This window comes from Phocoena sinus, chromosome 6, assembly GCF_008692025.1.
Source record: "Phocoena sinus isolate mPhoSin1 chromosome 6, mPhoSin1.pri, whole genome shotgun sequence".
NCBI lineage: Eukaryota > Metazoa > Chordata > Mammalia > Artiodactyla > Phocoenidae > Phocoena > Phocoena sinus.
In genome coordinates, this window is record NC_045768.1 from 90,836,667 (window position 1) to 90,862,114 (window position 25,448).

At 36.1% G+C, this 25,448-nt stretch overlaps 2 protein-coding genes across 3 annotated transcripts in view; one reads left to right on the forward strand and one right to left on the reverse strand.

Annotated features, from left to right (window-relative positions):
* The window catches only part of CENPP (centromere protein P), a 234,864-nt gene that overhangs the window by 155,309 nt on the left and 54,107 nt on the right, over window positions 1–25,448 (reverse strand). Inside the window, exon 5 of the mRNA XM_032636179.1 lies at window positions 19,938–20,034. Within this exon, the coding sequence (XP_032492070.1) occupies window positions 19,938–20,034 (97 nt within the window). The remainder of the gene's footprint in view (window positions 1–19,937; window positions 20,035–25,448) is intronic.
* On the forward strand, window positions 224–18,042 carry OGN (osteoglycin). Of its 2 annotated transcripts, none has more exons than XM_032636178.1 (7): window positions 224–315; window positions 1,335–1,583; window positions 2,998–3,094; window positions 8,905–9,063; window positions 11,072–11,274; window positions 14,056–14,151; window positions 14,959–18,042. In XM_032636178.1, the coding sequence occupies exons 2-7, from the start codon at window positions 1,410–1,412 to the stop codon at window positions 15,127–15,129; spliced, it is 900 nt and encodes a 299-aa protein (XP_032492069.1). In that variant the 5' UTR covers window positions 224–315; window positions 1,335–1,409; the 3' UTR covers window positions 15,130–18,042. The 2 variants fall into 2 exon arrangements, with proteins under 2 accessions (XP_032492069.1, XP_032492068.1); XM_032636177.1 differs by having other exon boundaries at window positions 252–315; window positions 1,050–1,583.

The window sequence follows — 25,448 nt, forward strand, 5'->3', positions numbered from 1 at the left end:
AAACATGAGTATTTATTACACAAGGTAAAAATAACAAAATTATGGTAAACAGTAGAAGCAATCTGAGTACAGCAGTTACAAATACTTTAAGCACAGTTCTCTAGTACAACACACTACATTTCACCCTAGAGAAAGAACGTTGGCAAAGATCTCTACCACATGGAAAGTGCTTTGAAAGCTGTTGGGCCCTGAAATTCTATTCAGCAGTTTGAAATCAATCCACAGCTTTTCTCATTCACCCGCCCACTTGGGGCTAATGCAAGCCATGACCATCTACTGAGTAAAACCACAAAAAACTTCAAAACAGCTACAACGGTAGGCTCTTTTTTCACATATTATTTTAAATATCGTTTGTTAAAATGTGACACCTAACAATCTTAGTAAATGTAAAGGCCATCTTTAATTTTTTTATGTTTCAGTTACTTCGAACAATTATTTTTTAACAAGCACTTAAGTATATCATTGCATAACTTTAATGTCCATGCAGGCAAGAACAAGGTGCTGCAAATGTCACAAAACCGTGTTATTCTTAATTTTCAACCATTGATTTTTGACAAACTGGTATCTACAATGCAGCACCAGCAACTATGAGTGATTCTGTCTGAAGTTACTTATGAAAAAGTGTAAAATGTGCACCACCAGATAAAATCCAGCAGTGAGCCTAAAAATCTTTCCCATTTCATTCCCTCTAAATCTTTGATTAAAGTTCTGTATTTTTTCTAGTCTGCAATACTATTTTTGCATTTTTCATGGTTTAAATTTTAAAAGAAATGCTATTAACTAAAAGAAATGATATCTATAAAAATTATAATACTAAGAAAATTTAAATTATGGCTTTTCCCATATTCTGTATCACCTAAAAAAGTGTTAATGACTACTTTTCATAATGTTAAATTTAAAATTTAATTATAAAACTGTTCCTGGAACTTGTTTCTGCTCATACCAATACAAATCAAGAGTTCGTCTAAAGGAGCAAAGTTGAAATATGATATTTTTTAACTCACATGAGACAGGATCATGGGACTTCAATTTAACTGTTTATATTACAGGTATCCTAAGAAGACTTCAATTACAAACAAGTACCTTTGTTCAAGGCACCTAATTATTAAAAAACTGAAATTATCAACATTGCTTGGATTTTTGATATAAAAGGAACTAAAACCATTTTCTGAAACTATTTTTCAGAATGTGGCTGATACATAAAAACTTTTAGCATCTAATTAAAGATCACTAAGGGTTAAATACTTGTTCTCTGGTCCCTACTGCGTATACCCTGCCAAAAAGTCCTCTAAGCTTTTAAATATTGCTTCAATGGTCTGCGTTTTTATTTCCAGGGTAAAAGAGAGTATTGTCCCACAGTCAGCAGGCCACTAGCTTATTAACTTCCAGTCACTTTCATTTTTGCTAAAATGAAGACTCTGAAATCTACACTTCTCCTGTTCCTGTTTGTGCCTCTGATAAAGCCAGCACCACCATCTCAGCAGGATTCACGCATTATCTATGATTATGGAACAGACAATTTTGAAGAAAGCTTATTTAGCCGAGATTATGAGGATAAATCCCTGGATGGAAAAAGTATTAAGGTATTTTATTTCTACTCTAAATTTAATTTCTAAAATGGTCGCCCATTTAAATGTATGTTTTTGTTTTTTCTGAATGTGTCTGATAAGGTAAGAGGAAAGGAAAAGCACATTAAATGCTTCAAAATAATTCAAAATAACTGTCCTAAGATGATATTTTTAAAGTATGCATGCTTCCCAAATTAATACATAGAATCCATAATAACCAAACAGTATCTATAGCAACCAAAACATAAGATTTAAGGAAAACTAAAATTTAAAACATAAAATTTAAGGAAAATTAAACTTTGAGAGGATCTCTGACCAGTTGAGATTTATATGTTAAGTAATATTACATAATGTCCTATATATGCATATTAAAATAAAATAGGAGAAATGTGTATTAGGAGAAATAAAAATGAATCACCAGCTTAAGGTTTATTGTTTTAGGAAGAAGTGGTTCAAGGAAATAAAGAGTACTGCTTATTTTGTACCTACAGCATTTCACAATAATTCACATATGTCAAAAACTGAAAACTACTTAATATAGCTTAATTTTTAATCGGTTTTAACAATTCAGACTCCATCACTTTACCAAGTAACGGTAACTGTCATTGTCTACAGGGATGACTTTCACACCACATCTTCATATTCTACTTGTACGGGGGCTAAGTAATTACTTGTGGTTTTACTGGCACACAGAAATGAACACTGGGAAAGGAAAAAGTTAATACAGCACATAAGTATCTGTTGCCTGCCTACCGTGTGTCTGTATGTCTCTCTCTCTCTCTCTCTCTCTCTCTCTCTCTCTCTCACACACACACACACACACACACACACACACAAATGGAAAATGAGCAAAGCAGCCAAATATATAACAATGTTGATTGCTTCAAAAGTTCTCCACTATAAATAAGATGACAAAGATTTTAAGAGTGAACAGTTATAATTGCTTCTTTCTTTTTTTAGTACAGATGAGCAAATGTTAACTGTACAATTTCTTTCAATGGAGTTGGTTAATATGCTATTATTATTATTATCACATATATATAATATAGGTATACATATATAGTTATAGCTTAGGGAAAAAAAAGGCCCACTATAACAACAAGTTGTTGGCTCACATGGCTGATTTGAATCTATCAATCAGTTTAAAGAATACTTTCAAAAATCTACTGGTCCCTAAAAAGTAGTAAATAAAAAGTTTTCTGCTTCTTCTCTTTACATTGCTTTAGGATTCTCTCTATCTTAATATAAATGCAGGGACCAAGATATTTGTGAAGTGGAGTAGAATTCAACGACATTTAATAGACAAATGGAAAGGGGAGAGGCTGTTCAACCAGAACACTTATGGGAGAATGTTGTCTGTAATCCCTCAGTTTTACCGTCCAAATTGGTCCTTGTCACACCTGAAAATAAATGTTTATTTTTTCAATAGGAAAAAGAAACTATGATAATAATACCCGATGAGAAAGGTTTTCAATTACAAAAAGATGAGAGTATAAAACCATTATCCCCCAAGAAAGAAAATGATGGTAAGTATGAATACTCTAGCATCAAATTTTTTTAAAGGAGCTTTAAAAAATAGCTTATAATGGAACTTTATTCCTTATAGTAATCAAAAATTGCATCAGGATATAGTAGATCCGAACAGTGGAATTTTATCTCTAATGATAAAGTCAAACAGGTATATTGTGAGTTTTCATCATTTGCCATTCCACATTATGAGTGAGAAATGTGGAATAGGAACATTCAAGAACAAAGTTTAGTCTACGTTTAGCCTCTACAAAGTGTGTGCTTCTGTCTATATTAAATCAGTTCAAGAAATACTTGTTAAACACCAATTATTTTCAAATACTATGTAGCCTGAGGATAAAGTAAATAAAATATAATTCTTGCCTTTAAGAAACTCACAGAAGAGAGACATAGTTATATACATAAATAATTATAATGTACATTTCAATTAAAACAATAGAAAACTTATAAAATAACAAATTACAAAGTCCTACTTATTAGTTTCTATTTGGTTTATTCTTGCTCTATCACAGAACATTACTTCACATGACAATATGAAAAAAAAATCAGACACTAATTTCTATATTGCTACAATAAAATTAAAATGGACAAAACCAGGGCTTCCCTGGTGGCGCAGTGGTTGAGAGTCCACCTGCCAATGCAGGGGACACGGGTTCGTGCCCTGGTCCAGGAAGATCTCACATGCCGCGGAGCGGCTGGGCCGGTGAGCCATGGCCGCTGAGCCTGTGTGTCCGGAGCCTGTGCTCCGCAACGGGAGAGCCCACAACAGTGAGAGGCCCGCGTACCGCAAAAAAAAAAAAAAGGACAAAACCAGAAAATATATCTTAAGAAATCTGAGAAGTATCATAGTGAAAGTAGACTTGAAGAAATGGAAAGACATTCTTTGCTCTTGAGTAGGATGATTTAATATCACAAAGATGTCAGTGCTCCCTAAATTTACAACAATGAACTTCTTTAAAGAGCTGGTAAGGCTGATCTTCAAGTTCAGAAGGAAAATCAAACCTGCATGAAATCACCTATCAGAACATGCTTTAAAGCCTGCATACTTAAAATAAGTGTAATACTGGTGCATGAACGAAAGTCCACAGACAAAAAGAAATACATGTAGAAATTTAGTAAATAATAAAGGTAACATCTTTAATCACTGAAGCAAAGATGATATTTTAAAAAACTGGGGCTGGGACAACTAAGTAGTCAACTGACAAGGGATACAATTAGATCCCTATCTTACACAGAAAAACTCCAAATAAATTAGGGTCTAAATGCAAAAAGTGAAACCATACAAATAGTAGAAGATAACCTGGGTGTGGGGTATCCCAAACTCCAGAGACGATAATAGAAAAGATCAATAAATTTGACTCCATAAATGAAACATCTGCATGGCAAAAACCATCATAAACGAAGCCAAAGGCAACTGAAAACTGAGAAAAATATTTGTAATATATATCACTGATAAAGAGTTAATATCTCTAATTTCTAAAGAACAAGTAAAAATCCAGGAAAAAGAAACTGATCAAAAATCCACTGGAAAAATGGACAAAAGATATGAACAGACAATTCACAAAATGATATAAAAATGACGCTTAAACACATAAAAGATGTTCAATCTCACATATAAGTTTAAATTATGCTGAGATAAAATTTTTTAACCTATCTGACAAATATATTAATATATTCCATTGGCAAAACTGTAGGGTATCAGACACTGACATACTTTGCTGGTGGTAATACAAACTGGTAGAATGGACAGGAATTTGGTAATATCTAACGAAACCTAATACGCATTTACTTTGTGACACAGCAATTGACTTCTAGGAATTCACCCTAAAGATATACCTCCAAAAGTAAGAAAACACATATGCAAAATCTCTGAAGCATTGCTTGCATCTGCAAAATATTGGAAACAATCTAATTATCCATACACTGAAGAGTGGTTGAATAAAGTATGGTACATCCACCCAGGGGAATACTATGCAGTTGTAAAAGTGAATGAGGATGATCTCTATAACTAATATGGAGTGATTTTCAGAAGAGAATATGTGAAAAAAAAATGCAATAGAGTATCTACAGTATGCTGTCTTTCACCTAAGAATGAAGGGGGGCTTCCCTGGTGGCGCAGTGGTTGAGAGTCCGCCTGCCGATGCAGGGGACACGGGTTCGTGCCCTGGTCCGGGAAGATCCCACATGCCACAGAGTGGCTGGGCCTGTGATCCATGGCCGCTGGGCCTGCACATCCGGAGCCTGTGCTCCACAACGGGAGAGGCCACAACAGTGAGAGACCCGCGTACCACAAAAAAAAAAAAAAAAGAATGAAGGGGATATAAGAGAATATACATACATCAGCCCACTTTGTGAAAAGAAATTCAAGAAGGGTAACTAAAAAACTGAGACTAGTTACCTATGGGTTACAGATGGGACTAGGGGTAGAAAGGAGGGGGAGATGGTAACTAGGGGTACTAGGGGAAGGTGCTAGAACTTCTTGGAGTATACACTTGTTGTGTAGATTTGATTTTAGAATAATGTTATATTCAAATAAGCAAACAAACAAATACATTTATAAATAAAACCAACTAGGATAAGATAAAAAGAACCCAAACTGGCAAACAAACAGAAAAATAGAAACTTAATTGCATTTCAAATCAATAACATAACACACTACAGGGGGAAAAATCTAATCGAAGTAATCCTTAAGCACAGTATTTTGACTGTATACTTTCAGGCTAAAGACAAAATAAAATAGGCAAATACTAAAATTCTAGTGGGTAGGTTTGTTTTCCATAGTATTATAGGTTAGCAATAATGAAACTACTTAATGTGTGTTCTGGGACTGAGTAAAGTAAATGCACAGTGGATCACAAGAGCCAGGTTTCTCATTGTCAGAGAAGGGTGTTACAAATATGGTAAGGGGGAAGGCTAAAATGAACACTGTTGAGATGGAGTGGAATGAAAGATATCAGAATCAACTCCTGGTTTGTATACAGAGATACAGAAATAGATATATACATGTTTGCCTCCCTGTATGAGTGTGTATGTGAAAATATGCATATGATGTGCTTATGTTTTCGTATGAGCATATGACACATATTATATACATGTATATATGTATGTCTGCATGTGTGTACTTGTGTATTATGTCCATGTCCATATACATATACTTGTGTGTATGTATGTGTATTATATATGAAGAGAGCGCCAAATAAAAATACATATATTTCCCAGGCCCCTTTGCTGAAAAAGCCCAGAAGCAATGAGATCCCAGTAGCAATGAGCACATCCACACCCAAATGTTGGTTTCTAAATACCATCCTCCACTAAAAGGGACCAGTACTCCTTGAAATAATAGCTGATTTCAGGCCTGGGGCAAGGAAAGGGCAAGATTGGTCTGGGACATCTTAGCATGCCAGAAAATAAGTAAGTTCTCAAAAAACAGTGGGGACATTTAATTTTTAAAATTAATCAAGATATAAAAAATGCATAGGTATAAATGTGTAAAAGATGTACAAGACCTGCTCATTGAAATCCAGACAATATAAAGGGATCAATTGTTATTCATTAGAATAAAAAATGTTTGCTCTTCTTTTTTATTTTTTTCTGGCCCCACCATGCGGCATGTGGAATCTTAGTTCCCCAACCAGGGATGGAACATGCACCCCCTGCAGTGGAAGCGTGGAGTCTTAACCACTGGACTGCTGGGGAAGGCCCCAAATGTTTGCTCTTCAAAAGACATTGATAAGGAAATAAAAAGATAAGCCACAGACTGGAGGAAAATATTTGCAAAACATAAATCTGACAAATGATTTATATCTACAGAATATACTTTTATAATTCAAAACTAATAATACAAAAACCTATTTTAAAAAAAGGCAAAAGATATGAATAGACACTTCACCACAAAAAAATATGTGGATGGCAAATAAGTATATAAAAAGATGCTTAGCACATTAGTCATTAGGAAAATGTAAATTAAAACACGCGATACCACAACAAACCTTACTTGAAAGTCTAACATAAAAAAGTCCAACCATACATACCAAATGTTGACAAGAATGTGGAGCAACTGGAACTTTCACACACTGCTAATGAGAATGTAAAATGGCACAACCACTTTGGAAAACACTTTAGGACATTCTTCAAAAGGCAAAATACATACGTATAATAAGACCCAGCCATTCTACTCTTAGGTATTTATCCAAGAAAAATGAAAACATTAAGTTCATACATAAATGTTCATGGCAGCTTTCTTTGAAATAGCCAAAAACTGGAAACAACCCAAATGTCCGTAAGAGATGACAGTATAAATGGTGTTTATTGAGACAATGGAATAAATTGGAATGAACTCAGTAATAAATAGGAATGAATTACTGATACATACAAAATTATTTTGAGAAATAATTATGCAGAGTGAAAGAAGCCAGACAAAAGACTGCATGATTCTTTTGATATAAAAGTTTCAAAAATGCAAACTAACATATAATGACAGAAAGGAGATTAGTGGTTGCTGGGAGGGAGAAATTACCAAAGGGCATGAGGAAACTTCTGGAGTGATGGATATGTTAATTATCTTGATTGTGGTGATGGTTTCATGGGCATATACACATGTCCAAACTTATAAATTATACAAATTAAATATGTGCAACTTACTGTATATCATGGAACCATAAAAAGGCTGTGGGAGGATAAACAGAGCTTAAGAGTTCTCACTGACTAATCTGTGACAATGTGATTATCAAAATAAATAAGACAGTAACGTATTATGGGATACGTTATCCATGGGATGAGGAATTCATAAGTTCATACTGACAGAAATAAACAAATAAGAAGGGAATGTTCCACCTTATATCAGAATGCCAACTAACAAATATAGAAGAAATGATGGAATTAGAAAATAATTGGCAATTATCCTAGTGATAAATGATTCAAGTAAGAATCTTCAACAGATGATAAAACTAGAGGGTGAAAGTTTGATGACAAACCTGATGTTTAGAATCTCAAAGTACTCCTCTAGAAGGTACAAATTACAAAGTGAAAAACAGTAATTTTACAGAGTGAGAACCATGGCAGATACTAACTGAACCAAGTGACCAAAGACAGCATCATAAGGAATGAGACAGATACATAACACTAAGGATGTAACATTATTTCCATGGTATTCCTGCCAAAAAATGAGGAACCTCATATAAACCCTAATTGAAAGATATTCTGCAAAATAAATGCCCTGAAAATAAAAGTTTTTAAAAATTCAAAAATTTCCAAAACAGTAAAAGGTATGAAAAACAAAGACTAAGGAACTGTTGTAGGTTGAAGGAGATGAAAGACGCACAACAAGTAAATGCAATGAATGACGTAGGGTACAATAGGGATTCTAACAGTACCCATGATGACTCCAATTTTTAAGTTAATAGTTTGCTTATTTAACTAAGTGGTTTCTAAACTCATTAGAAATGTGTTTGCACCACTCCAAGTGATAAATCAAGCTTATATTTACCTTAAGTCCTGCTTTATGATTTTTGATACTCCAATGAAGAAATGTAACTGTCAATCAATTCAGCAATTAAATGATCACTGCTAAAACAGATAGGAGAATAAAAGAGATTGTGGATTACAGAATTTAAAATAAAATTCTGGTGAGTTATCAGATACAATATAGATTACTAGCTATCATGGCCATAACATCTTTCCTGTTATCACTCATAATTCTGTAAAGGATCTTTTCAAATTGGTAATAACATAAATGATAGCAAGAATTTTAACACTAGAGGTCAAATATTTTTAAACTACTGATTTTTATGATTTTTGTTTCCCAATTTAGAAATGCCCACATGCCTGCTATGTGTTTGTTTAAGTGGCTCTGTATACTGTGAAGAAGTTGACATTGATGCTGTACCACCCTTACCAAAGGAATCAGCCTATCTTTATGCACGATTCAACAAAATTAAAAAGTTGACTGCCAAAGATTTTGCAGACATACGTAAGTTAATTTTAAATAAGATATTAGTGTTAACTCGTGTTAGTATTTAACTCGTATAAACACAAGTTTCTAGGTACCTGTGGCCTATCACGTGTACGGTAGTGACTGTTGAGGTATTTTAAGTATCCACCACACTTCACTTCACATCTCCTTTCCATTCAGATGTTCCCTGTCATCTTTCTTTACTGGTGACTACGGAGTCTATGTTGACAGCCCATCTAACATATGGGCAACTATATCTTCTCAACCCCAATATTTCAAGATCCATTTGCCTCAGCCAGTCAGCAATACAAATATAATCAGGATATTTCTCCAATGACAATGTTTTATTTTCTACTTTCACTATAAAAACACAGAAACTGCTTTTTCTTACTTTAACTCATGGTTCTTAAATCTGGCTGCATATTAAAGTATTTTTGATACCAGGTCCTAGTCCCCAGAGATTCTAATATAGGTCTCTAAATTTAGAGGCCCAGGTGTTGTCATTAACCACAACCAAACTCTTCAGATGACTCTAATACAGAATTAATGCTGAGAGCAGTGCCATTTAACTCCTTCCCAGGTCATTAAAAATCCTGGACTTCTGGTGTCCAATCAAAGCTTACAACAGCTGCCAGGAGAGTGTTGCCATGAGCACACCCAAATCCCCTACTTCTGCAGTATGAAGTCCAAGTCTGGATCACTAATCCCTCATAAATTTTCTAGATTCCAATGCTGTCAAGGGCTTCTGAAGAAAGTCACATCAAGAAATGCACACTGGCCGCGCTACACATTTACAAGATTAGCCATAACTAAATTCATGCTGTCACCAGTAGCTCCCAACTGACTGAATACAGTTGTTCCTCTTTTGTGGATTCCATGTTTTCAAACTCACCTACCTGGTAAAATTTATTTGTAACCCAAAACATCAATACTTCTGGCACTTTCATGGTCATTCGTAGACATGTGCACAGTGGCAAAAAATTTGAGCCATCCAAGATAGGCTGAATGAGATGCTTGGCCTTTTGTTTCAGCTTTTATACTGTAAACAAGTATCCTCTTTACAGTCTACTTAGTGCCACATTTTTCACATTTTTGTGCTTTTTGCTGTTTAAAATGCTCCCTAAGTATAGTGCTAAAATGCTGTCTAGTGTTCCTAACTGCAAGAAGGCTGTGATGTGCCTTACAGAGAAAACACATGTTAGGTAATCTTTATTTAAGTGTGAGTTACAGTGTTGATTGGCTGTGAGTTCAATGTTAATGTATCAACAATATATACTAAGTAAGATGCCTTTAAAAAGAAACACACATAAAATTTTCCACTGATTGGTTGATGAAAATGTGTGATGAGAGGCTCTAACCCTGTATATTCCCTAGGAGCAATGGTTCCATATTCACTAATTCAGCATTTACACTGACTTTATAGACATGACCACCTTGAATAGTGAGAAGGGACCATATTTTCTAATCATCCCAGATGGACAAAAGTGATGCACACATAAATACACACATTGAATTTCTCTATCTCTCAGTATGCACCATGGTAACAAATTAGGGAACATTTTTGCCTTTATTGTTGTCAAGCAATAAGGCATGGAGAGATTAAGATATCCTCAGTCACAATATAACAGGCTGGCAAAAAATCCAAAAATATTTACATGATTTTATTCAATCAGATGTAATGCTTACTTTCCATAATTTGCAACAAAAAGTTTCTTTCAAACTACTTGAGCATACTGAGAATTCAAACAAAAAAGGATGGAAGGACTCTATTAACTTTAAGTTCCCTTCCAAACCTGAGGTTTTAGAACTTCAGTGAGAAAGACCATCAGTGTCAAGCACAGAGTAGATGCTCAGTGTTCAACAAAACTTACTGAGCTACTAATTGTAGACACTCTGCTAGGCACTAAAAATAAAAGACGTTTGAATGACCTGATAAACAAATGCTTTTCCTCAGTCCAGACAATTAAGAATTTAACTTCATATATTTTTTAAAAATTTCTTATTTTTTGTATATTTTTCCTTCAAGCTAACTTAAGGCGACTTGATTTTACGGGAAATTTGATTGAAGATATAGAAGACGGTACTTTTTCAAAACTTTCACTGTTAGAAGAACTTACACTAGCTGAAAATCAACTACTGAAACTTCCAGTTCTCCCTCCCAAGCTTACTTTATTTAATGCAAAATACAACAAAATCAAGAGTAGAGGAATCAAAGCAAATACTTTCAAAGTAAGTATTTTATAGTATGACTGAGCACAATATAAAAATATCGGTTATACAGCCAATAATTACATGATGAAAGAAAAAGAAACTATGGTCTAGAATTTTGTTTTAAAACTATTTTAATGTAATAAATGAAGATATTATTTACATGATAAATAGTGATACTACTAGGCTTATTTAGTCTAGCTTATGCCTGTACCTCACTTAAAATACCTTTATCTTGTTTCATGGGGACTACCTGGTGTCATATCTTTTTCCCTTGTTCACACAGCAATATTTATTTATACAGACAAGGTTTGCACCCTCGTGGCACCAACAGTCTGCAAAACCTCAAAATGGGAGTGTTCCTGTGTTTCTTTTTTCCTTACAATATTAGTAATTTACAAACACCAGAAAAAATCATGTTCTAAAGTAAACACTGAATTTTATTTTTAATACTTAAAAATATTAGACCATAGACTTCTGTAGGTAGACATTCTTTTGAATTACATGATGGCACCTAATACAAAATTCTGTATGTAGTAAAAATTACACATATTCCTTAATTTAGTAATACAAGAAAATAAATGCACATGAAAAGGGCAAGGTGATTTCCTCTGATTTAGATAGCCAGGTTGTCTCAAAATGCAGAGCCTACAGGGAAGTAACCTCAGCCCAGGACTTCCATAGCTCTATGTACTCATTCCCAGTCCTGGAAGAAACCCCAGATAAAAGGATGAGACAATCATGCTACTGTTGGCAACAGAAGACCTCGTTCAAAAGGAAGGTTTGGGGCTTCCCTGGTGGCGCAGTGGTTGAGAGTCTGCCTGCTGATGCAGGGGACACGGGTTCATGCCCCGGTCCGGGAAGATCCCACATGCCGTGGAGTGGCTGGGCCTGTGAGCCATGGCCGCTGACCCTGCGTGTCCGGAGCCTGTGCTCCGCAACGGGAGAGGCCACAACAGTGAGAGGCCCGCGTACCGCCAAAAAACAAACAAACAAAAAAAAACAAAAAGGAAGGTTTGTAGCTCCTTAGGACAACTCCTAGCAGTTCCTCAGAAGTTAAGGGACTCTTAGGGGACTTTTAAAAACTGGACTCATTTTAAAAACAAAAAAATGTTTGTAATTTGAAGATATGCAATTTGAGCAGGTAAACCTTTGAATAACTGACATGTTAAAGACCTACAGGAGTAGGGACTTCCCAGGTGGCGCAGTGGTTAAGAATTCATCTGCCAAGAATTCATCATCTGTCCCACAGGGGACACGGGTTTGAACCCTGGTCTGGGAAGGTCCCACATGCTGTGGAGCAACTAAGCCCATGCGCCACAACTACTGAGCCTGAATTCTAGAGCCAGTGAGCCACAGCTGCTGAAGCCCGTGCATCTAGAGCCCGTGATCTAGAAGAAAAGCCACCACAATGAGAAGCCCACACACTGCAATGAAGAGTAGCCCCTGCTTGCTGCAACTAGAGGAAGACCAAGCACAGCAACGAAGACCCAATGCAGCCAAAAATAAATAAATAAATAAATAAATTTATAAAACAAAACAAAACAAACAAAAAAGCTAATGCAAGAATTAGCCCCCACAGGAGCTAATCAACATTTCACAAAAGGAATGTCTGAATATTTCGGATTTTACACGTGGATTACAGAAGGGATTCATGACAAGTTGGCATGAAAATGATAAACTCAGCTATTTTCTAGTTTTGCTTAATGCCCTAGGCTGCCAAAGCCACTGGTAAAATCAGGTTACTCTAATCCATGTTAAAGAGGCCCACTGGGGAAGACAGGAGTTTGGTGCCCATATGGTGAATTGTAGGATGCTTAAGAAAGGATTAGGGCTTCCCTGGTGGCGCAGTGGTTGAGAGTCCGCCTGCTGATGCAGGGGACATGGGTTCGTGCCCCGGTCCGGGAGGATACCACGTGCCGCGGAGCAGCTGGGCCCGTGAGTCATGGCCACTGAGCCTGTGCGTTCGGAGCCTGTGCTCCGCAACGGGAGAGGCCACAGCAGTGAGAGGCCCGCGTACCGCAAAAAAAAAAAAAACAAAAAAAAAAAAAACAAAGAAAGGATTAAAATAACAGCAAATTAAATCTAAAAAAAAAAAAAAATTACCAAATTCTGTCACAGGATGCATATCAAAGGTAAGGTAAAAGATTATTGTCAAGGGAAACTACATCTTGAGATCATATTATAAAATTATACACAATAATGGATTACTGATCATGAAGAGTAATCCAATGTAGAGTCCTTGGGGTGTAAAAAAGTCATACTTGGCTACGTATTTAATAAACTGCTTTGGGAGACATCTTACTAACAAGCATACACATCTCTTAGGAATATTCATTTTACTACAAATTGGTGGAGCTGAAATGGAAAGTTGTGAAGGTTCAAGAGAGGTTATGGCAGTACCAGATGAAAATATAATCCTGCATAAGAATTAACCTTATTACCTGCTCCCAAGAGAAATTTAAAGGGCCCCAGAAATTGGCATGAGGGCTGAGGCTGAATATGATGGTATTCAGAAGTGAGATGAGGGAACAGAAATGTGGCGATGCATCAGGACTCTACTGCCCTTCGTAAAGGACCAAATATACTACTTGTAAAATCAAAAGCACCAAACAACAACAAACAAAGCAAACAAAAAAATCCCACCAAACCTAAAACTACCATACCAATGATTAATAGTATTGATATGTGTCTATATCTATATCTATGTATTTATACATATATGTGTGTATATAGCTTGAATCATGTGAAGAAATGCAATGAGCTCAATAACACTTAAGCAAAAGCACCTTTTCCTTACAGAAATTGAATAACCTCTCCTTCCTCTACCTGGACCACAATGCCCTGGAATCTGTGCCTCTTAATTTACCAGAAAGTCTGCGTGTAATTCATCTTCAGGTATGATTGCTCCTTTCACATTATCTGACTTTAATTCAAATTATTATGGGTCAATCTTACGATTCATTAGGAAGCTCACTTATTTACACATAAATTTTGCCCATCAAAAGTATTAATATTTAGCCAAATGTTCTCTCCTGCCCAGAAGCCCTGGTTCTATCCAGAGCACAACCAAAGGACCAGTAACACTAGGTGGGAGGTCTGCTCTTATAGTAGGATTTGTCTCCAGGTGTGCACTTGGCATCTCCTAGTTAATCTGACATGTGGATTTGAAGTTAGGGGACACTTATACCTGTGGTTTATGGTTCCTTCTCCAAATAGCAGTAAACACTTGCTTTTGGAGACTTCCCAGCTGACTTTATTGTCCAACATCAACTTAGGGTAATAGAAAAGTGAAAAGGGAATAAAAATAAACTAAAAGTGGTCTTTTACCATCACAAGAATTCCCATTTTTTCTTTTTATTTCTTTAAAGTATATTTAAGGAAACAGTACCCATTTTGAGTTGACACTCTAGAATAGGATACTTTATCCAGCTATTATAATCTTATTTATACTCAGAAATTTGTTATATGGGTTTTGCTCTTATAAATAGCCAGTAGTCTGTTCTTCCAAAGTAATACTGTAGACTTTAAAAAGGGAGGCTCAGATTGCTCAGCAAGGGTTTTTATTACCATGAAGATATATACACAGTACGTACAATATTTTAAAAATCACTTTTTAGATAAAATATTCTGTGAGATCTCATTACACAAAATACAAAAGGATGATTTCAGGTTTCTAAACCATTTTTCCCTTTTATTTTCTAGTTTAACAACATAACTTCAATTACAGATGATACATTCTGCAAGGCTAATGACACCAGTTATATTCGGGACCGCATTGAAGAGATACGCTTGGAGGGCAATCCCATCATCCTGGGAAAACATCCCAACAGTTTTATCTGCTTAAAAAGATTGCCTGTAGGGTCATACATTTAACCACTATCAATGCAGCACATAAGCTAAAGTACACCCATACTTATAATCTGTCTCAACAATGTCTAAAGGAGCTTAGGTATTTAATATTAATTTTGTATCCTACTATGAAGGAACTTATGTTTTAAGCAAGGATGTTCAAAAAACCTTACATATAACAACGAGCAAAAAGTAAGAGTGAATCTTTAAGTTCAAAACAAAGTAATGTGAAAATATTTGAACAGCATTACAAAATCCCTGCAGTTTATACTGGAGTACCATTTAAAAGGTATGTTTTTATATAAATACACAAATTTAAGATGTATTACGAAGTGAAAGGATAAGTCCAAGAAACTTTCAACTGTTTGTCTTTCCTGGCTTCTACCGGATCCCTAAAGCATTTAAGGCATATGTTCCAAACACTTTGAAAAGCTAAATATTTCCAGGGACCTCTCACTTTTCTTTTATCACTCATACATTATTCATTATGAAGTAGGAACTCTGTTTTCTTTCTATTAAGGCAGCTACTATATTTTTACTTAGCCTCAGAAATAGGAATATAGTCTCACACCTAGGCAAAACTTTCCAAATAAAGCATAATTTTACTCTCTGATAAAGAGCTAATATAGTAATGTTCAGTTATTCTGCTTTGTGATCACACAATTAAAGGCTTTAGTAAAATAGTACAAAATTTTCTTTAATCTAAATATTAACATTCTAAGTCCACCATAAAACATTTTAGGAAGCCAAGCACATCAAAATCAGTATGCTTATTAAAAAACCTGAAAGTCCATCCTGTTTCTCAGAACATAGCCATAAACTTCTCCACTGTAAAGGCTTTCAATTATGATATATACTGCAAAATATTTTCTTTTTATACTATAGGAATGAGAATCTCATCAATAAATTTATCCAAATGTAAGACATGAAAACAAAGTGAATTCTGCAGTGTTACTACTACACACCACCTTCCCACCCACCCATACACATCCATGTTCTTGAGAATAGACCACACATTCACAAGAAAGCATCTCAGCAACATTTTCTAGAGACCCATGATTAACTGGTATGTTTAAAGATGAGAATTCATCTTTAATCTAATAGTGATGATAAAGTTCCTAAAATTACTTTCCTCTTGCGCAAACCCCACTCAAAAGTCTTAGTCTCCACACTGCTTTGGGGTTGCATATAAAATGATCAGTGCTTTAGAAACAAGAGTCTGAACTGTGTATATAAAAATTGCCAACACTGTTTCCAACATAAATTATGCATTAAAATCAAGTTGGTCTCTGTATACTACTCCCAGAACAAACACTATTGGTGGTTTTTCATTTGCTTCTGTTTTTTCCATACATAGAATGCCCTGTTTTTCAATTTTCCCATTTGTCAAGGTTGACCCCAAAATGAAATTTTTTCACTAAAACACCTGTGATGTCTTAACACCACAATAATTACTGCTACAACACTAATGCGTTCACTGATTTTATTGTGGTAACTGGCAACAATAACTATTATACGGCTTTCTCGTTTTGTGTGCGAGCCTCATTTCTCTGTGACTGAGAAAGCTCACTGAGCACACTGAACACATCCAATATTCCCTTTATACATTCAAAGTGCTAGCATAATAGTGTGCACATCTAAATTGAATATATAGTAAATAGTGCAAAATAAAATCCATTTAAACAGAAGGGCTCTGTTTTATTTGGAAAAATAGAATAAACTACCATAATCTTGAATAAATCAACAGAAATAAACTGTAACTTTATCTGGAAAAACAAACTTAATAAAGGATTGCTGAGTGGTGGAACCAACAGTGGGGAAAGGGGTCAGTACTTTCTTCCCATTTCCAGATGTCAGAATAATAATGTATTCCTATGTTCTTTATATTACTAAACTTAAAGGGGAAAAGCACCATAAAATAACTCTCAAATTTTAGAGAATTTAAAAGCCAGTGGTTTATATAAAATAGCAATTAGGAAAGAGCACAGGTTTAAAAGTCTGAATTATGGAATTATCTTAAAAAATAGTTTTGAGACTTCTAGATAAGAAGATATGAACCTAGGTACCCGACAACCTTATATACACCTTTAAGTCACAAATAAAATAATGAAGTAAAATATATGCTGATCCCCATTATCTTAAATAGATATTGCTTCATTCTTGACACTGATAATGAAACAGAGGATTAAAATTAAAAATATTTTACCCCTACAAACATTCCTGAAAGAAACTAAAGAAGATATGCATAAATGGGAAGACATCTTGTGTTCAAGAATGGAAGACTGAATAGTTAATATGTCAGCACTACCCAAAACAACTTCAAAATGATAGGAACAGAGTAAAGGGACAAAGCAGGTGATTAAATAGTTAATCCCACTAGGCGACTGTAAGTAAGGAAAAGTATGGGAGACCCCTGTAAGTTAATGATCGCTCAAGAAAGCAGGTTTGCTTAACCACAAAGCCAAGCATGCCTGCTTAGCAAGAAAACCATGCAACAGAAACATGAGACATGCCCCCAAACAATAAACAATGGTGGCATGAGACCCACATTCTGACCAATGAGCTCAGTAAGTTAATGACCCCTAGGACATGCTCTCTGCACACATAAAAAACAGTAATTTATGGAAAGGTGACATCTCAAAGTGAAAGACCCTCATTGTATGGAGACCTGAAATAATATTTCCACAGTGCCATGACAGTCCTGGCTTGACCACGTAGGGACAAGCAAACTCCCCTGTCCAACCTAGAGGAGGAGTTGATGATGGAAGCGTGATATCTACTCAAGAATGAGGAAGAAGGTGGTCTTTTCCTCCTCCCCACTTTTCCTTTGATTATAAAACTGTAGCCAACTAAGTTCTCAGGGCGCATCACCCCCTAGCCCACCTGCTTTTAAGCCTCACAAGCATCCTATTCTAATAAATCACTTCTTATCTATCACTTTGTCTCTTGCTGAATTCTTTCCACAATGAGACATAAAGGACTGGAGCTCCTTGGAACCCCCCCGAAACGCCACCTAGTGGTTTCAAAAGCAATCCCTATCAAACTCCCAATGACATTTTTTGAAGAACTGGAAAAACCCACCAAAATTCATATGGAATCTCAAGGGACTCCAAACACCAAAAAGAAATTTGAAAGGAAGAACAAAACTGGAGGATTCACACTTCCTCATTTCAAAATGTAACTATAAAGCTACAGTAAACAAAAGTGTGATACTGCCATAAGGACAGACGTACAGACCAATGGAATAGAATAATGAATCCAGAAACCTTTGCATATATAGTCAAATGATTTTTGACAAAGGTGTCAAGACCACTCAATGAGGAAAGTTCAGTCTCTTCAGCAAGCGATGCTAGGAAAACTGGATATCCACATGTATAGGAATGAAGTTGGACTGCTGGCTTACAGAATATATAAAAATTAACTCAAACTGGATTAAACACCTAAACTTAAGAGCTAAACTATAAAACTCTCAGGAAAAAATAAAGAGAAAATTCTTTATGATGTTGAATTTGGCAATGATTTCCTGGATATGACACCAAAAGCACAGGCTACAAAAGAAAAGAAAAGAAACTGGACTTCATCAAAATTAAAAACTTCTATGCATCAAAGGACACTATTGAGAGAATGAAGGAATGGCAAATTAGTGTTTAATGGGACAGATTTTTACTGGTGATGGTTGCACAACAATGTGATGTTTCTTTCCATTCTAGTAACCTTGTCACCAGCAAAGGACCAGCTCAAAGAAGCACTTTATCCTCTACAGGAAAAACACACCAATTATACTTCTACACTTGCCTTAAAAGCACCTAGAGGAAAATCAGTTTGAAAATGGGACTAGTGCTCACATTTCCCACAACCCATTCTAATGTATAAGGAAATGGCCGTATTAGGTGATTCATTACCATAACTGCCAGCAGACTCCTCAATCATTATTGTATTTTACCAATTCTGAAGAAGAGCTATTTAATTGTCCTGGTGCAAGAGCACCTGCAAGTAAACAACATAATCCTGAGCACTCCTCAAGGGACCACAGTACAGGTACAGTACAGGTACTGACATGTTTCATTCTAAAGAAAATCTTATGCTTGACAGATATTACTAGCTCAACCAAATAAAATGCAAATAATGATAAAAAAAAAAGAAGCCAAAATAAATGAGAATTAGTACCAGTCATAAAAACAATAGTCAGGACTCAGGATTTTGAGGGAACCTGAATCTTGAGATACTATTTATGTTAACTCTTTCAGAACTGGTTTCTGTGTGCAACACTGCTGTCAATAATTTGATACTATCTAACTAAGTAGGACCTGGGGGATTACAATGCAGCCAAATATAGTTCTAGCTATGACAGAAAACAAAGGGAATTTAAAAAAAGTCTCTGAATGTATATGTATCAGACCTAAGAAGCATTACTTTACAAGAATCAGACTTCAATATTTAAACTTGAAATATACAATAAATAAGAAGCTCAAAATACAGAGTGTGGCTCAGGAAGTAAAGATCACACTGTGACGTTACAAGGCTGCTATGCCTATGTCCTTTATTAGCATTTGGCATTTTACTTCAAGTGTCCTTGACAGATTAATTTTTCAAAATGTGCACTGTAAAGTAAATATATTATATATATATAAGACTATATTCTTTCAATATAAATGGTTAACTGACTTGTACAGAAGCAATCCTCCTTCACTTATTCCAAATAACTGCAAATCTAGAAGCCAATAAAAACATTTTCTATTGCTTGAAAACTTTAAGAATGTTATCTTAAACCCCCAAATTAACATCAGCTTCACTTTCCATATACGTTTAAATTGAAAGACTTTAGACTCTACCTTGAAACGTTTAAATGTGCGCTTACGATATTCACACCATTCCACAAAGAAGTGTAGGCTTCGGAAAAACATAAACAGATCTCTTCTTTCTTCTGCTCTGTAAAAATAAAAGGCTCTATGATTAATAAATATCGTTTATTATCGTTCATTTAAGCGCTCCATCTGGCTTTATATTATTATTGTTTTTTATAGATTTGAAACTAAAGCTAAAAAAGTACTTAATATATTTCTATACACTGAACTCTGCCCTTTGGAGTATATGCCCCTGTGTGATTTCTCAGGCTGGAATTCCCTTTTCTCCATCTTCCAATGTTTAAATCCTACCCAGTTTTCAAGATACCACACAAATGCCACTTTTTCCGTGATATCTCATTTGATGACCTGTGGTATAATAAAGACTATATCTGGTCTTTGTCACTAGTTCCTAACAGAGCTTCAAACACTCTTGGAATTCCTGAGTGACAAGAGTGCCTTTTTTATGCTAATGAGGTGAATCAAGGTGGTCCCTAGGTAGCCTTAGGATGGGAACTGTTCACCAGAAAGACCAACCACATGATTAAAAAGTTGCAACTGTGGGCTCACCAGTTCTCCAGGGAAGAGAGGAGAGCTGGAGGAGTTTAATCACATGGCCAATCATGATGCCTATGTAAGGTAACCCATATAAAACGTCTGGACAAAAAAACTCAGTGGCACTTTCAGGTTGGTGAACATGTGGATGTGCTAGGAGGCTGATGTGCCCAGATTCCATGAAAAGAGGGCACAGACGCTCTATGTCTATCCTCCTCCCCCAGCCCCCACGGCACCCCGACCCACCCCTAGACCTTGGTCTATGAATTGTTTCCATTTGGCTGTTTCTGGGTTGTAACTTTTACTGAAGTCTAGCAGTCTTATGGAGGACTCTGCCCTTAACCTGTGGGTCTCTGCTAAATGGGTAGTGTCAGAATTGAACTGAATTACAGGACACCCAGTTGGTGTCACAGAATTATTGTGTCTCACCACCACACCATATGTCCTATTCCAAAATAGCTAGAAATAATTTCATTCCTATGCCTATGAGCTCCCATAGGAATTTAGCTCAATTCTCTTAATACTATACCTATTGTTATATTGACACCTACAAACACTTCTGAGCAACTTATAGGCAAGATGCATGTGTTCATTTAATCATTCATTCAATAAATGATTGTGGGAGTACAGTTCCCATTCTAGTCACAGTAGAGTAAGCACATTGAACCTCAATGTTCCCATTAATTACAATTTAGAAACATGGAAATAACACATAAAGCAAATATTGGAAGATTCTGATATGTGGACAGAAGAAGCAAAACAGGTAGAGACTTCAGGAATTAAGGGAGGACCAGATAATGAGTTCCTTGGGGTTCATTTTTACCTCTTGTACATCCCAATCTGGATGCTAGAGCAGACTGAAATTAAAAAAACAAAAAGGCCCAGGGAAAGACTGCTCCTTCTAGCCAGCAGAAGTCATACAAGATGAGGAGTGAAGACACTGGTTTTAGTGATGATTATTTGGACTTGACACCAAAAGCTAAGGCAACAAAGCAAAAATAAACACGGGACTACATCAAACTAAAAAGTCTCTGCACAGTAAAGGAAACCATCAACAAAATGAAAAGGCAACTTGGCGAATGGGACAAAGTATTTGCAAACCAAATATCTGATGGGGTTAATATGCAAAATATATAAAGAACTCACATAACCCAATAGCAAAAATCCAAACAAGCAGATAAAACAGGCAGAGGATCTGAATATAAGCATACCTCAGAGATATTGCAGATTCAGTTCCAGACCACCACAAAAAAAGCAAACATCGCAATAAAGCGAATCGTACAGACTTTTTTTAGTTTCCCACATATTAAAGTTATGTTACACTATAGCTTCATGTCTTAAAAAAAAAAAAAAATCAAGGTACAGGTCTTCCCTGGTGGCGCAGTGGTTAAGAATCCACCTGCCAATGCAGGGGACCTGGGTTTGGGCCCTGGTCTGGGAAGATCCCACATGCCATGGAGCAAATAAGCCCGTGCGCCGCAACTACTGAGCCTGTGCTCTAAAGCCCACGAGCCACAACTATGGAGCCCACGTGCCACATCTAGAGAAGCCCGTGCACTCTAGAGCCCATGCTCTGCAACAAGAGAAGCCACCGCAATGAGAAGCCCACACACCGCAACGAAGAGTATCCCCCACTCGCCACAACTAGAGAAAGCCCGTGTGCCACAATGAAGGCCCAACACAGCTAAAAATAATAAATAAAAATAAATTAATTAATTTTAAAAAACAAGGTACATATCTTAATTAAAAAATACTTTAGGAGTGGGGGAGAAATAAGTGCAGGGTACAAACTTCCAGTTATAAAATAAATAAGCCACAGAGGTGTAATATACAGCATAAGGAATATGGTCAATAAAATTGTAACAACTTTGTGTGGGAATGGATGGTTACTAGACTTTTCATAATGTATGAACATTTCATAATGTATGAAAATGTCAAAACACTATGTAGTACACCTGAAACTAACATAATATTGTATGTCTACTATATTTCAGCTTAAAACTAAGTTTCTATAAGATATAAATACACTTGCTATATATCTGGACCCAATCAGTCCATATCTGATTGAGGACTCCTGAATATTAAACTGATCTAATGTTCACAATAAAGAGGAAAAAGTTCACAAGAAAAAAAATCACTTTACTGCTAAAAACTGCTATCCATCATCTGAGCAATTCAGCAAATCTTTTTGCTGGTGGAGGGTCTCTCCTCGGCATTGATGGATGCTGACTGATGAGGGATGTTTACTAAAAGTTGGCCACCACCCTTATTCTTCAAATAAGACGACAATGAAGCTTGATGCATCAAGTGACTCTCCCTTTCATGAACGATTTCTCTGTAACATGCAATGCTGTTTGGTAGCATTTCACCCACAGAACTTCTTTCAAAACTAGTGTCAATACTCTCAAACCCTGCCACTGCTTTCTCAACTAGGTTTATGTCACAGTCTAAATCCTTTTTTGTCATTTCAACAATCTTCACAGCATTTTCACTAGGAGTAGATTCCATCTCAAGAAACCACTTTCTTTTTCTTCATCCATAAGAAGCAACTCCTCATCCATTAAAAGTTTTGTCATGAGACTGTAGCAATTCAGTCACATCTTCAGGCTCCACTTCTAATTCTAGGTCGCTTGCTATTTCCACCACAATTGCAGTTACTTCCTCCACTGAAGTCTTGAACCCCTCAAAATCATCCACGAAGGTTGGAATCAACTTCTTCCAAACTCCTGTTAATGTTGATCTTTTCACCTCTTCCAATGAATCATGAATGTTCTCTCTTTTTTGTTTGTTTTTTCTTTTTTCTTTTGGCTACGTCGGGTCTTAATTGCGGCATGTGGGATCTTTGTTGAGGCACGCGGGATCTTTCGTTGCAGCACACAGGATTCCCTCTAGCTGTTGCGTGGGGGTTTTCTCTTCTCTAGTTGTGGTGTGCAAGCTCCAGGGCACATAGGCTCTGTAGTTTGCAGCACGCGGGCTCTCTAGTTGAGGAGCGCACAAGCTCAGTAGTTGTGGCACGTGGGCTTAGCTGCCCCATAGCATGTGGGAACCTAGTTCCCCAACCAGGGGTCAAACCCACGTCCTCTGCATTGGAAGGTGGATTCTTTACCACTTGACCACCAGGAAAGTCCCATGAATGTTCTTAATGGCATCCAGAATGGTGAATCCTTTCCAGGTTTTCAACTGACTTTGCCCAGATCCATCAGAAGAATTCACTATCTATGGCAGCTACAGCCTCACAAAATATATTTCTTAAATAATAAGACTTGAAAGTTGAAATGACGCCTTGATCCATGGGCTGCAGAATGGATGTTGTGTTAGCAGGCATGCAAACAACATTAATATCACTGTCCATCTCCATCAGGGCTCTTGGGTGGCCAAGTGCATTGTCAATGAGCAATAATATTTTGAAAGGAATCTTTTTTCTAAGCAGTAGGCCTCAACAATGGGCTTAAAATATTTAGTAAACCATGTTGTAAATAGACATGCTGTCATCCAGGCTTTCCATTTATAAAGCACAGGCAGAAGAGATTTAGTATAATTCTTAAGGGCCCTAGGGATTTTGGAATGGTAAATGAACACTGGCTTCAACTTAAGGTTACCAGTGGCATTAGCCCCTAACAAGAGAGTCTGCCTGTCCTTTGAAGCTACCGATATAAGGCTGTTTTGTCTTCATTGAAAATCTGTTGTTTAGTGTAGCCACCTTCATGGATTATCTTAGCTGTATCTTCTGGATAACTTGCTGCAGTGTCTACATCAGCCCTTGCTGCTTCACCTTGTACTTTTATATTATGGAGATGGCTTCTTTCCTTAAACCTCATGAACCAAACTCTGCTAGCTTCAAACTTTTCTTCTGTAGCTTCCTTACCTCTCTCATCCTTCATAGAATTGAAGAGAGTTAGGGCCCTGATGTGGATTACACTTTGGCTTTAAGGAAATGTTGTGGCTGGTTTGATCTTCTATCCAGACCACTAAAACTTTCTCCATAGGTGCAATAAAGCTGTTTCACTTTCTTATCTGTGTGTTCACTAGAATATTACTCTTGATTTCCTCCAAGATAGACAGACAGATATACACACACAGGGAGATACATATCCCTATCTATCTATCTATCTATCTAATGGAATATTATTCATCCATAAGAAGGAAATCCTGATATTTGTAACAACATGGCTGGACCTTGAGGACATTATGCTAAGTAAAATAAGTCAGAGACAGAAAGATAAATACTGTATGATCTCACTAGTATGTGGAATCTAAAAAACAAACAAACAAAAAACAAACTCGGTTGCAGAGAACACATTGGTGGTTGCCAGAGGCAGGGGATTATGAGGTCAGCAAAATGGGTGAGGGTGGTCTAAAGGTACAAACTCCTAGTTATAAAATAAGTAAGTCATGGGGATGTAATATACACCATGGTGACTGTAGTTAATAATACTGTATTGTATATTTGAAAGTTGCTAGAAGAGAAAATGTTAAAGTTCTCATCAGAAAAAAAAAAAGTAACTATGTGGTTATACATGTTAACTAGAGTAATTGTAATGATCATTTCACAATTTATACATATATCTAGTCATTACATTGTACACCTGAAACTAATATAATGTTATATATCAACTATATCTCAATAGAAAAAAACCAGTGTTCAAAATCATGCAATTTAATCTACTGGACATAATAAAGTTTCTTTTGTGGTTTATTACTTAATAGCAAAAGTTTTCAAAAATTAGGCAATAAAATTTTTGATGCAGTTAAAAAAAAGAAAAAAAAAAAGATGAGAAAAGGGAAACCATGCAGTACAGAACCCTAATGCCAAAGAGGAGCCGTGTCCCTAATCCTCCCAATTAGGCAACTAGTACTGCTGGTAATAAGCAAAAGCATAAGCACATGGATAAAGGGAAGAGAATTGAGAGCCCAGAAATAAAATCATAGATCTACGGTCAACTG